This window comes from Monodelphis domestica, chromosome 4 (genome assembly GCF_027887165.1).
Source record: "Monodelphis domestica isolate mMonDom1 chromosome 4, mMonDom1.pri, whole genome shotgun sequence".
NCBI lineage: Eukaryota > Metazoa > Chordata > Mammalia > Didelphimorphia > Didelphidae > Monodelphis > Monodelphis domestica.
In genome coordinates, this window is record NC_077230.1 from 186,016,245 (window position 1) to 186,027,938 (window position 11,694).

General features: G+C 37.5%; 1 protein-coding gene across 8 annotated transcripts in view; it reads right to left on the minus strand.

Moving 5' to 3' along the window:
* Window positions 1–11,089, minus strand: part of GPR155 (G protein-coupled receptor 155) — a 52,695-nt gene extending 41,606 nt beyond the window's left edge. For 2 of the 8 annotated variants that reach the window (XM_056794015.1, XM_056794014.1), the window contains exons 1-3: window positions 10,666–11,070; window positions 9,872–10,032; window positions 2,938–3,435 (exon numbers count right to left, since the gene is read on the minus strand). In XM_056794015.1, the coding sequence (XP_056649993.1) occupies window positions 2,938–3,403 (466 nt within the window). In that variant the 5' untranslated portion in view covers window positions 3,404–3,435; window positions 9,872–10,032; window positions 10,666–11,070. Of the gene's footprint in view, window positions 1–2,937; window positions 3,436–9,582; window positions 9,735–9,871; window positions 10,033–10,482 lie in introns of all 8 variants that reach the window. The other 6 variants (XM_016433712.2, XM_056794012.1, XM_056794013.1 and 3 more) reach the window with 6 other exon arrangements.
* Window positions 11,090–11,694: the final 605 nt, after the last annotated feature.

Sequence of the window (11,694 nt, forward strand, 5' to 3'; positions counted from 1 at the left end):
GAAAAAAAAACCCTAAATGAATCCATAACACAAAAAGAAGGATGGTTCATTGATTCTCTTTGGAGAGGCAAATAAAGTAGATAGCATAGTTGGTTTTTTATTATGCATCCAAAGGCAACAAGAGATCTGTTTAATTTGTATTGCAGTGCTGATGATAAATATCTGCAAAAAGACTCTCATGAAAATGATTACAGCTTATGTACTAATACCACTTAAAAGAGATGAAGAAGCAAGAAAAATTCTACAAAGAATTAGTCAAGACCTTTCAAATTAAATCAGCTTATGAGGCAATGTACTTTGTTATTTAGTTAATTCAATGCAAAGTTAGGTATAGGGGAAGATGGTATAAAGATGGCATTCAAGAGTAGGAAACAGGAAGCCAAAGACTTGTACACTAAACAAACTCACAATTACAAATTAGGAGCCAATGAATATGAGGAGTAGCATATATCAGAAAAAAAATGAAAACTGATTATAATTTAACAGTTAAAAAATAATTCATTACTGATGTGGAAGTCACTGCAGAATCAAAGACCAAAATTAATATAAACTTGAAATGAAAAGGGCATGGCATTCAATTAAAATAACCCCAACTCAACTTTTTAAAATGTTAATGAAGCTGAAAAATAAATGAGTAGGTAAAATATATGGAAGTACAACCAATATAACTCAGTTGCTCTAAGACGAAAAGAGCCTAAAAACTATCTCAGCCAGCAAACACTTGATCTTGTCAAATGCAAGAATAAGGCAACTAAGGGTAACATCGGCTTACAATACAAATTTAATTGAAACATTTTACAAGAAGGATGGCTTAAGATTATGAGTAGTATTGCTACATAAAAATGAGAAGCAGTGGAAGTGAAAACGAGTTTTTAAAAAAGGTTGGCAAAAGACTCAACCAAGCAAGGTTGAACTAGGTGAGCAGAGGTGACCTAGAAAGAGGGAAACAGGAAATTTGGAAAAGACTTTTAATAATATTTGTAACAAACTATTTTCACTATCAATGACACCTGAGTCACCATATTTGGATGACAGTATTACATTGTTGAAAGTGTTACCAAAAGAAGTGGAAATGACAATGAAGAAAACAGAGAGGAAAAGCAGCAGGCTTAGAGCAAGTATAGAAAGAGGAGATCCTTGCTGGAGACGATGTAATTTTGAGGGTACTGAGTGATGAGTCTCTCAAAGCATGTGAAATCAGAAGATACCAAGAGTGAAAGAAAATGTTTGTATCTTGTTACTAACTATATAAGGCAACTAAGAAAATACCAACTACCACTAATTCATGTTCTTACTCTCCTATGTGTATACATTTTTAATGTAAATAGTCTTTATTTGTAACAAAAGAATCTTTGATGAGGGTCTTAAAAGGGAACAGTTAGACTTAACATGTACGATATTTTACAGTAGACATCTTTATCCCATAATCTAACTAAACAGTGCAAAGCTCACACTCTATGATGGTTCTTACTGTTTGTTTATTATAAAAAAGCATTTGCTTCATAAGAGCACAATATCTTTTTTCAAGACTCTTCTCTAACAAGGTGTCTCCCAGACATTGAAATCATATAAGAATCTAAAAGGGGGGCAGCTGGGTGGCTCAGTGGATTGAGAGCCAGGCCTAGAGACAGGGATGTCCTGGGTTCAAATCTGGCCTCAGACACTTCCCAGTTGTGTGACCCTGAGCAAGTCACTTAACCCCGATTGCCTAGGCCCTACCAGTATTGATTTCAAGACAGAAGGTAAGGGTTTAAAAAAAAAATCTAAATAGAAGATCTGGTTTCAAATCCTACTGGTGATACTTATCAAGTAGCCAAATGATAAGCTTTTTGAGCCTGTTTCACGTGTAAAATAGAGATAATACTTGAAACTATCTAATTCACAGGTTTGCTGTGAGCTTAAATCATATAATTTAGGAAAAGTGCTTTGTGAACATTAAAATATGATATGAATGTCATTTCTTTTATAACATTTGGAAAATCTACTTATGTTTGGTTAAGTTGTAACTTACCAGTTTTGTTAAGTTCTAAATGATTTTCTTTAAGTATCTGATACTGTGGAACTGAGTCACTACTAATTTGAGATTACTAAAAATATCTAGATAAGTTTATATCACTCTTGCTCTTACAGAGATAAATATAAATTCTGGTTTAATTTCCAAAGTCTTCACATAAAAAGCATTTTAAAATTAAATTTTTTCCAAAGAGTATAATATTGTAGCCTTGACTTTGTATTTTAGTTCCTCATCATTTGATTGCTATAACTAACAAGTATGAAGGAAAAGAAAAAGATGAAAATTCCAGTCTGATTCCTTTTGGTACCTATGGTAAAATCTGGTGGGAGGTTAAAAATATCAGAAAAATGGCTTTTGGGGATTTTGTTTCATTTATCCATGGTATCCATTACTATATTGAAAACTTTAATGTGTAATGTTTATTAAATAAAAAACTGGCCTTGAGTTCCATTAGCTTTTTGCTAGAAATTGGAATTTATTTACATTCAAAATATTCCGATATTCTTTGGTAATTACCAACCATTTGATCAGAAACAAACAAAAAAAAGCAATGCAAATAAGCAAAAAGGACCAAATCCTTGAAACTAAAGCTATCCTAAAATGTAGAAGGAAAGGAAACGTAGGAGGAGAAGGAAAAAAAATAAGATTCGGAAGTAACCAACATTTAAGATCAGTTAGGTTCTTAAAATAAAGATATTTAGATACATTAACCCTGAAATTTTTAAAAATATGATTTTAATAATTTTAATAGCAAAGTTTAAGGAAAAATGCAATTGTGAAAGAGGCTTAAATATCCAATAGGAAGAAACTAATCATGCTTTGAAAAAATCTCTTTGGTATTAAAGGCTTAAATTTTCTTTCTTTCTAACAAATCTAAATAAAAAAATAAACCTGAATAAGAAAAATAAGGGAAAAAAACTTACCTATAGGATATCCCAATGCAAAGTCATTACTTTGTGTAGCAAAAATAGGGAACAATCCAGCTTTGCTAAATCGACTGTCAGGACGGGCAACTAATAATGTTAACACGCATACAATAAAAAATACAGAAGCTTTGGCAACTAAGATACTATAAAGGAAAGACCAATTTACATGAGAAAAATTAAGTATAACCATGTTTTTGAATAGTAAGGCTGGAAGTGCAAAATGGGAAACAAAATTCCCTAGTCCTTTGGCCTGTGTTGATGTTATAATGTGTGCCCTTCCTGCTATATATCCGCAAAGGATTATACCAAAGCATTCTAACAAGGCTGGGAAAAGACTAGTTATTGACATTGACGGAGGAGTACTGGTGGAATTGAATTGATAGGCTACAGTTGCAGGCAAAGAATTGGTCATGTTGATTGATGAAGTTAGATTACTTGAAGTCAGGTCAGCAAAGGAATTCATTTTTCTCTCATCAGACTACTCCAACAAAAATTCTGGAAAAAAAGCAAACAAGATTCAGTGTGACTTGATAAATCTTGAGCACTTCAGCTGAAACAATCCATTCTTCAATCTCTTCCCTCGTCCTCTGTCCCAACAACATTAACAGGGCCATAAACACTTTATTATTAAAGAGAAATACAATTTTTAAATGGTTCATATTAATTTTGTCCTTCAAAGATAAGTTTATTTAGAACAAAGTCGCAATTATTATGTTCTTTATCATACATGTTGAAAAAACAAAATCTAGTGTAAAATAAGGTATACACAAAATAGTGCCAAATATATAGATGCTATCTTTGCAGAGGGGCTTTCTTGCTGTTCCCTTTGGCACCCTGAAGTAAGCCACAAGTTGGCTTAGTACAGTTTGAAAATTATAGAGTTACCAAGAGAAGTTACTGGGTTAACAGAGATCATCCATCTGGAACTAGATGGATTTCAAAAGTCATCTAGTTCAAATAGCTACCGTCTCTGAGAGGGGTGTGGGAAGGGAGAGAGGGAGAAAATTTGGATCTTAAAATGTTGGAAAATGTATGTTGAAAATTGTTATTACATGTAATTAGGAAAATAAAATATTTTTGAATAAAAATAAGTAAAATATTAACATACCATTAAGAAAAGAGTCATTTAGTCCAACCCTATCATTTTATAGATAAGGAAATTGAGTTATATCTGTCCACTGCCACATACATTCCCAATGATAGCTTCCAAGATCACTAGTACTCCTCTATAGACTTACTTTGGAATCCCAAGTCCCACTCCAGCATGTGACTTCCCTAAAGTCTAGGGCAGCATTTTGGCCAATTTATATCTTCTGGAAGCTGATTTTTGGGATTGCCCTAATTTTGGCTAGTGGGGAATCTCCATAGAAAATGGGCACAGAAAAGGTGCTAAAGAGAGAATGAAGGAATATGGGTAAAACCTCAATATTTTTCCAAAGGTCAGCTTCTACTTTTCACCTTCCTATTTTCCTCTGAAAAGAAAATTGGTTAAAACAAAACAGTGAAGTGCCTTCGGGAAAAAGGAGAGAAACAGGAATGAAGCAGATCCTAGCCATCTCTACCATTATCTTGTGAGAAAGAAAAAAAAAAAGTTAATTTTTCAAGTGTCCCAACAAATCCTTGCCATGAATTAAGTTAGCCATCTTTGTCCTTCTACCCTGCTGTCTTACCCCTTGCCTTATCTCATCAACTACCACGTATGACTTCAATAGATAAAAATACAGAAAGACTGGGTATGCTCTCCAAAAAAAAAAATCCAAAACTAGTTTCCATAAGACATTTTAATGGGAACTTTTTTTTTTAGCAAATCTTTCATGCATCTAACCTTTTTTGAGCTCAGCTAAACACTAGTTTGTAAGAAGCCTGAAGAAATTCTAGTATTCTAAAAAAATCTATAATTTCATTAGTGTGGACACCCATTCTCTCTATTAGTAGATTAAGTATCTAGCACAGGGCTCTGCATATAGTAGACACTTAATCAACATTTATTGCATAGAATCAATGATCATCTCAGAGAACTGCTAAGATAAAAAAAAAAGTCACCTTGAAAATAGATAAAGATTACCACTAAGTTCATCATAAAAGCCCATCAGAGTCTTGGTAGGACTTGCTATAACTTTTATTTTGTATTTCAAAAGACCAAGCTAACCACCATACCACAAGGAGGTATCAGAAAGAGACTTTTGTAGGGGAGGGAATGGAGATAGTGAAAGAATTGTCCATGGAGAGCTACTATTGCTGTGCATTTTCATACTCTTCTTATGGCAATATATGCAGAGCTGGCCTGGGCCAGGAAGACCTAGGTTCAAGACACATCCTGGTCGAGTGATCCTAAGGGAGTCATTTAACCTCAACAGCTCCATCACTGTAAAACTGCACAGAAGGAGCTGAGTTGGATGGGTAGTGGAAGCTTCTTTTTCTTGGAGTTCTTTATATCAATATCAATATCCAGTCACAGTCTTATCCTAGTCTGTATGTTCTGATACTCAGGTTGGTACAAAGACAGTCCTTGGGATTGGATCTAACTTACTCCTACACACCCTCTGCATTTAGTAAAAGAATGAAATAGACTATGACGAATGCTTAGTTACTTAACTTGCTTGAGCACAATAAAAAAAATAATAATGGGGAACTTTATTATGTTTTCATTGGGTCAGGAGGAAGATTTTGGCAAAGTTTATAAAGGTCTAGCAAGTTATACTCAACCAAATGCAAAAGAAGAGTTGTCCCTATGAGGTATAACATAATGTATCTTATAGCCCTCAACTTTTTAAAAAGAGAAATGTGATACAACAATGTGATATGTGCACAATCAGGGACCAGTGTGGTAAATGTTATTTATACACCTGCAAAAAAGTAGTAATGGGTTTGGTACAGCTGCACTGTGTTATCCTTGGTTCTTGTTTGTCTTTCATTTAAGAAGATGAAAGTCAAAGAATTCAATTTTAAGCTTTTGTGCTCGTTTTTAAGTCTCAAAAAGACAAATCTCAGGGTATCAGAAATAAGCTTTCCTGTCAAAATAGGTTTACTGTAATTTCTGACATCTCAGAACACAAGATATAAAATATACATTTAAGATGGCATTTTCTACACTTTTAGCTAGCAATAAAATCCTAAGCTTTTCAAACAGAGAATAAATGTGAGTGAAATTAGTAGATAGAATTCATAGAGCTTCCAAGAAGTCATAACTGATACTAGACTATATTAAATTTGTTTAGGTAATAAGAAAACATGTTAGGTAAGTTATTCAATAATAGTCAAGAATGATTGCTGAATATAATTAGTACTAACAATCCTCTGAATGGGTCATTTATTTTGACAAGGTAATAATGGCAAAAGTAGAAAATAAAAAAGGGTAGCAATCATGAAGCATCAAGAATCTTTGGTGTTTTCAAAAGAAGGCAACAGAATTAATACATCCCTAAGTATTGTCCTCAGTGCATAAAAAATAGAATACTGTTATTTAATCAGCCCTAATCTCATGTAAAATACTATAAAAGGATAGAACGTATATCCTATAGCACTCTAACACAAAATAAAATTTTAAATGTTGAGTACTAAAAAGCAAAAAAATTAAACAATAATCTGCTGATTATTGGAAAAAAGCAACACCGAATATGACTATTACCAATAACTTCTTTCCTCAAATAGATAAGCCTTTTCCAAATTCAGGAATTTAGGGAAACAAAGACAAAAGAATCTAAATTACAAAATTCAGGCAGTATTCTATTCTAGACATAAAATTTACATTTGCTAGAAATGCAGTATAGTATATGTCACAGAGAAGTCAACTTTTGGAGGAAAAGTTTTAAGAACTGACCATACAAAAACTATAAAAATAGTGTAAATAATAAACAATCCTTTATCTTAATACACATAAGCATATTATACATCTGTTTATTATTATTATGGCTAAATGAGAACTCTAATCAGTATTATCACCGAACAAAGACACTGATTACTAAGTAGATACATATAAATATTACATTTTTAAGAAGCTGAACAGAAATAATGAACTGGACCTTTTTAAAGTATACAATTTTCCAAGTTACTATATCTAAAATTCAAGTTATTTTCTTTTTAAGAGATCAATGGGAAGCAGCTGGGTAGCTCAGTGGATTGAGAGTCAGGCCTAGAGATGGGAAGTTCTAGGTTCAAATATGACCTCAGACACTTCCTAGCTATGTGACCCTGGGCAAGTCACTTAACCCCCATTGCCTAGTCCTTCCCCCTCTTTTGCCTTGGAGCCAATACACAGTATTGATTCTAAGTTGGAAGGTATGGGTTTAAAACAAAAGAGAGATCAATGTTCTTTTATCAAGCACCATTAATGGAGAATATTTTTTTAGGACATCAGAGAGTACTAAAATTAATTTCATTTCAAAATGCAAATATTTACTATAGGAACACCTTTACTGTTTCCTCTCCCTCATCTCTTCTCCTCTTGAACGGCTCTGCTCAATTTCTACAAGTCTACATCTGCTGTCTTTACAACCTCAGCCACTCAGTCCACTTCAAATCACATCCTACTGAAACAAATATTTCTAAAGTCACTAATGATCTCCTTATCTACTCCAAAGGCTTCTTTTCTGCCCTCCTCCTGCTCCTAAACTACTCTTTAGCGTTTAATACCGTAAACCACTGCTTCTTCTGACTTCCCAGCAAGGAATGGTCATGGCTCTCCTCTACTTTAATAAATTTTACTTGTCTAAAGGGCAGCTAATAGGTGAAGTGGATAGACAGCTAGGCCTGGAGTCAGGAAGACCCAAGTTCAAATCTCACCTTATTCACTCTCTAGCTATATAACCCCAGGCAACTCAATTCTTATTTCAGTATCTTCAACTGTAAAATGGAGATAATAATCATACCTTCTCTCCAGGCTGTTGTGAGGATCAAATGAGTATTTGTGAAGTGCTTAGCATAGTGTCTGACAAAGAGTAGGTGCTAGGTACTTATTAAGTACCCACTCTGTGCTAGGTATAGTGATAAGTGCTTTTACAAATATTATCTCATTTAATACTTTTGACACCCCAAAAGGTATATGCTATTATTATCCCATTTTACAGTTGAGGAAACTGAGGCAAACAATTACGCAAATTATCTGAGGCCAAATCTGCACTAAGAATTTCCTCACTCCAGGACCAGTTTCCTATCCATTGTATCACTTAGCTGTCTCAAACAAGAAATAAGTTTGATGCTTCCCCCCAAAAAGCTATAATGACAAGTTTTTTAGCTAGCAGAACAAGCATTTGGGATGTGTGATGACAACCTGGAGAATAAAAATAACAAGAATTTCTGGGAAGGTTGTGGTAAAAAATTATGTCTAATGCCCCAACTATAAATTATGGCTATTTTACAAATACTGGATTATAATTTTAATTTGCACAAGTATTTAAAATAATCATATTATTTTCTCCATAGGAATGAACCTATGACATCTTTGGGTTCATAGGATAGACTAAAATAGACCACGGCCAAACTATACTTTTGGAAGTTACTGGTCAATAGAAATACTGATAACAGAAATAAAAATCCAAAAAACAACCAACCTAAGAATTCTGGGTTTCTTTATTGGACATGTGATTTCATGAGTAGAGTGAGATCCCCAATAGGTACCTGTTATTCAACTTAATAGTCTTCAGAGAGCTCCTTGAGGCACTAAGAATTGAAGTGACTGGGGGCAACTGGGTAACTCAGTGGATTGAGAGCCAGGCCTAGAGATGGGAGGTCCTAGGTTCAAATCTGGCCTCAGACACTCCCCAGCTGTGTGACCCTGGGCAAGTCATTTGACCCCCATTGCCTAGCCCTTACCACTTTTCTGCCTTGGAGCCAATACACAGTATTGATTCCAAGATGGAAGGTAAGGGTTTTAAATTAAAAAAAAAAAAAAGAATTGAAGTGACTTCTCTGGCCAGTATCCATCAATGGATGGACTTGAATACTGGTATGACTCCCCAGGCAAGCTATCAATTCACTATGGAGAAGTGCTATTCAAATTAAGCAATTAATAAATGATTCAAGTCTAGGAGAATAAGTAGGTAAAATGTGCCCATTATTTATTTTAGACTTTTATTTATAGCTAGAAATCCATAGGAGAAACCATTTCTATTCACTTCTACTAGTTTTCACTAATCTAAAGAGATAAAATTTGATGTACTAAGTTAGCCTGCCTACAAAATCTGAAGATACATTTAGCATTAAAATGAAGAAGTATTTGCCATAATGCCATAACAATAACTTGTTTAATTTATTCTTATATTAAATGGACACTATTTCCTTTGAAGGTAGAATTCTTCCCTACTTACATATTAATCAATGAAGAGTGAAACTACAAAAATATTTTTAAGTTGGCTTTGATAGCCTCACAGCAAGTAATGTGCAAAGTGGAAGAAAACATAAAATATTTTTAAAATGTAATTTTAAAAAGTTTTAAGCTTTGAAGTAAAAATAAGTTTGACAAGTTAACACTTGGAGCATTTATTTGTAGAGTCACAAGAATATTTTCAGGTCCTAGTCAAAGCTAAAGATTGGATTCCAGTACCCATTCTCCCCTCAAAAAAGGTTGGATGCCAAAAAAACAAACAACAAAAGACCTTCCAACTCAATCTCTCAACCACAGAATACATGCAATGGAAAATGTACCTTCACTTAACATTGAACAAATTATACATTTCTTAAGTAATTCATATTTGGTTTTGCAGAAGTGAACTATTCAGGACCGAAAACAGCAGGTGTTCAGATGAAATGGAATTGTGGTTTCCAACTGGTTATCCCAGGAGAAAAAGGTCAGCAGCCTGTATCAAAACAAAACAAAACAAAACAAAAAAAAAACCCAAAACATCTACTCTCCAGTAAATCATAACATTCCCATTCACCCGCAGAGGCAACTATCCACCAATTATTCCCCATACTTATCGAACCAGTTACTAACCTGAGTATACAATGTAGCCCCCCTGGAGTCTCAAGGTGGAGAGTGTCAAAGAGGGCAGACTCCTTTCTAGTGCAAGCTGCAGCAGATGACGGTGTGTCAGGATGTAGGTGGCTGTGGCCAGACTCGAGAGTACAGGACCAGATGCTACTCCATTCACTGGCCTGCAAGGTGGGGGGGGCGGGGGGGGCGGGAAGGAGTCACCAGTGTGGTCTGAGGCTGGGCTGCAGGAGGCAGCGCGTTCAATCTCCCAGCCCCAGTGGCAGTGGGAAGGGGGGTGGGGGTGAAGGGAAGGACGTGGGAGGACACAATCGCTGTCACCGCAGCTGAGGGGGAGGGGGGTACAAAGCCCCAGGAACACGGAATTCCCGTGGGCTGGGGTGGTTGTTTTTTCTACGGGAGAGGGCAGTGACTGTGCCTCCCAAAGGACAGTATGAGGAGCTGACCTTTCCATTTCAGACCCTGGGCACCTCGCTCTCTCGCGCTCCGAAGGGCCCCGAGTCCGCTTTCTCGGGGGCGGAGGAGCCGCAGCGCGCTGGCAGCGAGCCAGGGCGCAGCCGGGTACGTCGAGGCAGGGTTGGGAACATTTCTCCGCCCTCCCCCTCCCCAACTACCTTACCAGCCCACCAAGGTAGGAAGGGCGCAGACCTCCCCCGGGCCAAGGCCGCATATCCTCAGGCGTGCGTGGGCTCGCGCGTGGCAGGGTGACGGCTCCCCACATTGACACACTCCAAGCCGGGGCCCGGTGAGTCCCGGACTCAAATGGGAGGTGGGGGGCGGCGTGGGGAGCTCCTCACCTGCCGAGTCCGCTGCTCTGGGGCCGCCGGCAGGACCGGACTGCCCGCCAGAGCCTCGGGCTGAGCCAGAGTCTGGGGAGAGCCGGGCGGGGAGGAAGCTCCCGGCATCTCCCAGCCCACCCGAAGCCTCCCCGCAGAGCGCTGGCTGCTCCTCAGGCTCGTCCCCGGAAAAGGAGAGCATCCCCCCCCACCCCGAGCGCGCTCCCGAAAGCCCCGCCCCCTGCAGAGCGCCCCTCTCCCAAGGCTCCACCCTGACTCGGCTTAGGCCCCGCCTCTAAAACTTCAAGTCCCTGCAGGAGGAGGCGGCGGGGGTGGTGGTGTAGGAGGGGGTCGGCGACTACTTCCGCTGAGACCCTTTTCCCTAAAATGGCGGAGGCGGTGCAGTGGGAATCGACAGCTGCAATTCTCCCAGAGGACCCCTCCCTCTCCGCGCTAGCCCCGCCCCCTGTCGCCTTAGTCCCCTCCAGGGGTCAGCCTGGTAGGCTCGGAACTGCGGAGAGGCAGGAGATGGAAAAAGTGCCTCTGCTTGGGGCCGGAGCTTAGAGGGAGTCCGCCTATTTGAATGAATGGCCATTAGCACAAATGGGTTTTTTTTAAAGCCTTGGGTTTTATCTAATATTAACATGAAAACGACACCAATCTTCCAAAATGAAAAAAAAATTTTTAATTAGTTTGTTAGTTCAATGACAGGTGCGGCAGTACAGATCTACCTTCAGAAGCATTATAATTAAGCAGTCTCAAACGCAGAGGCGTTAACGGATTCAGAACAATGAACATACAATTTGAACAATGTTCTCCTGACCTTACAAAAATACATTTTCATCACTATCCCTCCAAATTAAACCATAAATTAAACGTGGCCCCCTCTGAAACTTTTCTACTAGTCTCAACTAAACTAAAAGGAAAGTATATTTTTAAAAATTAGTTGTTTCGGAAACACAAACAAAAAGTGTCCTAAAAGTCTTAGTGCAGTTTTAAGCTTAACATTTAGCACTAACTTGAGCAGCTTAAAACTGAATAGGGCTTTTG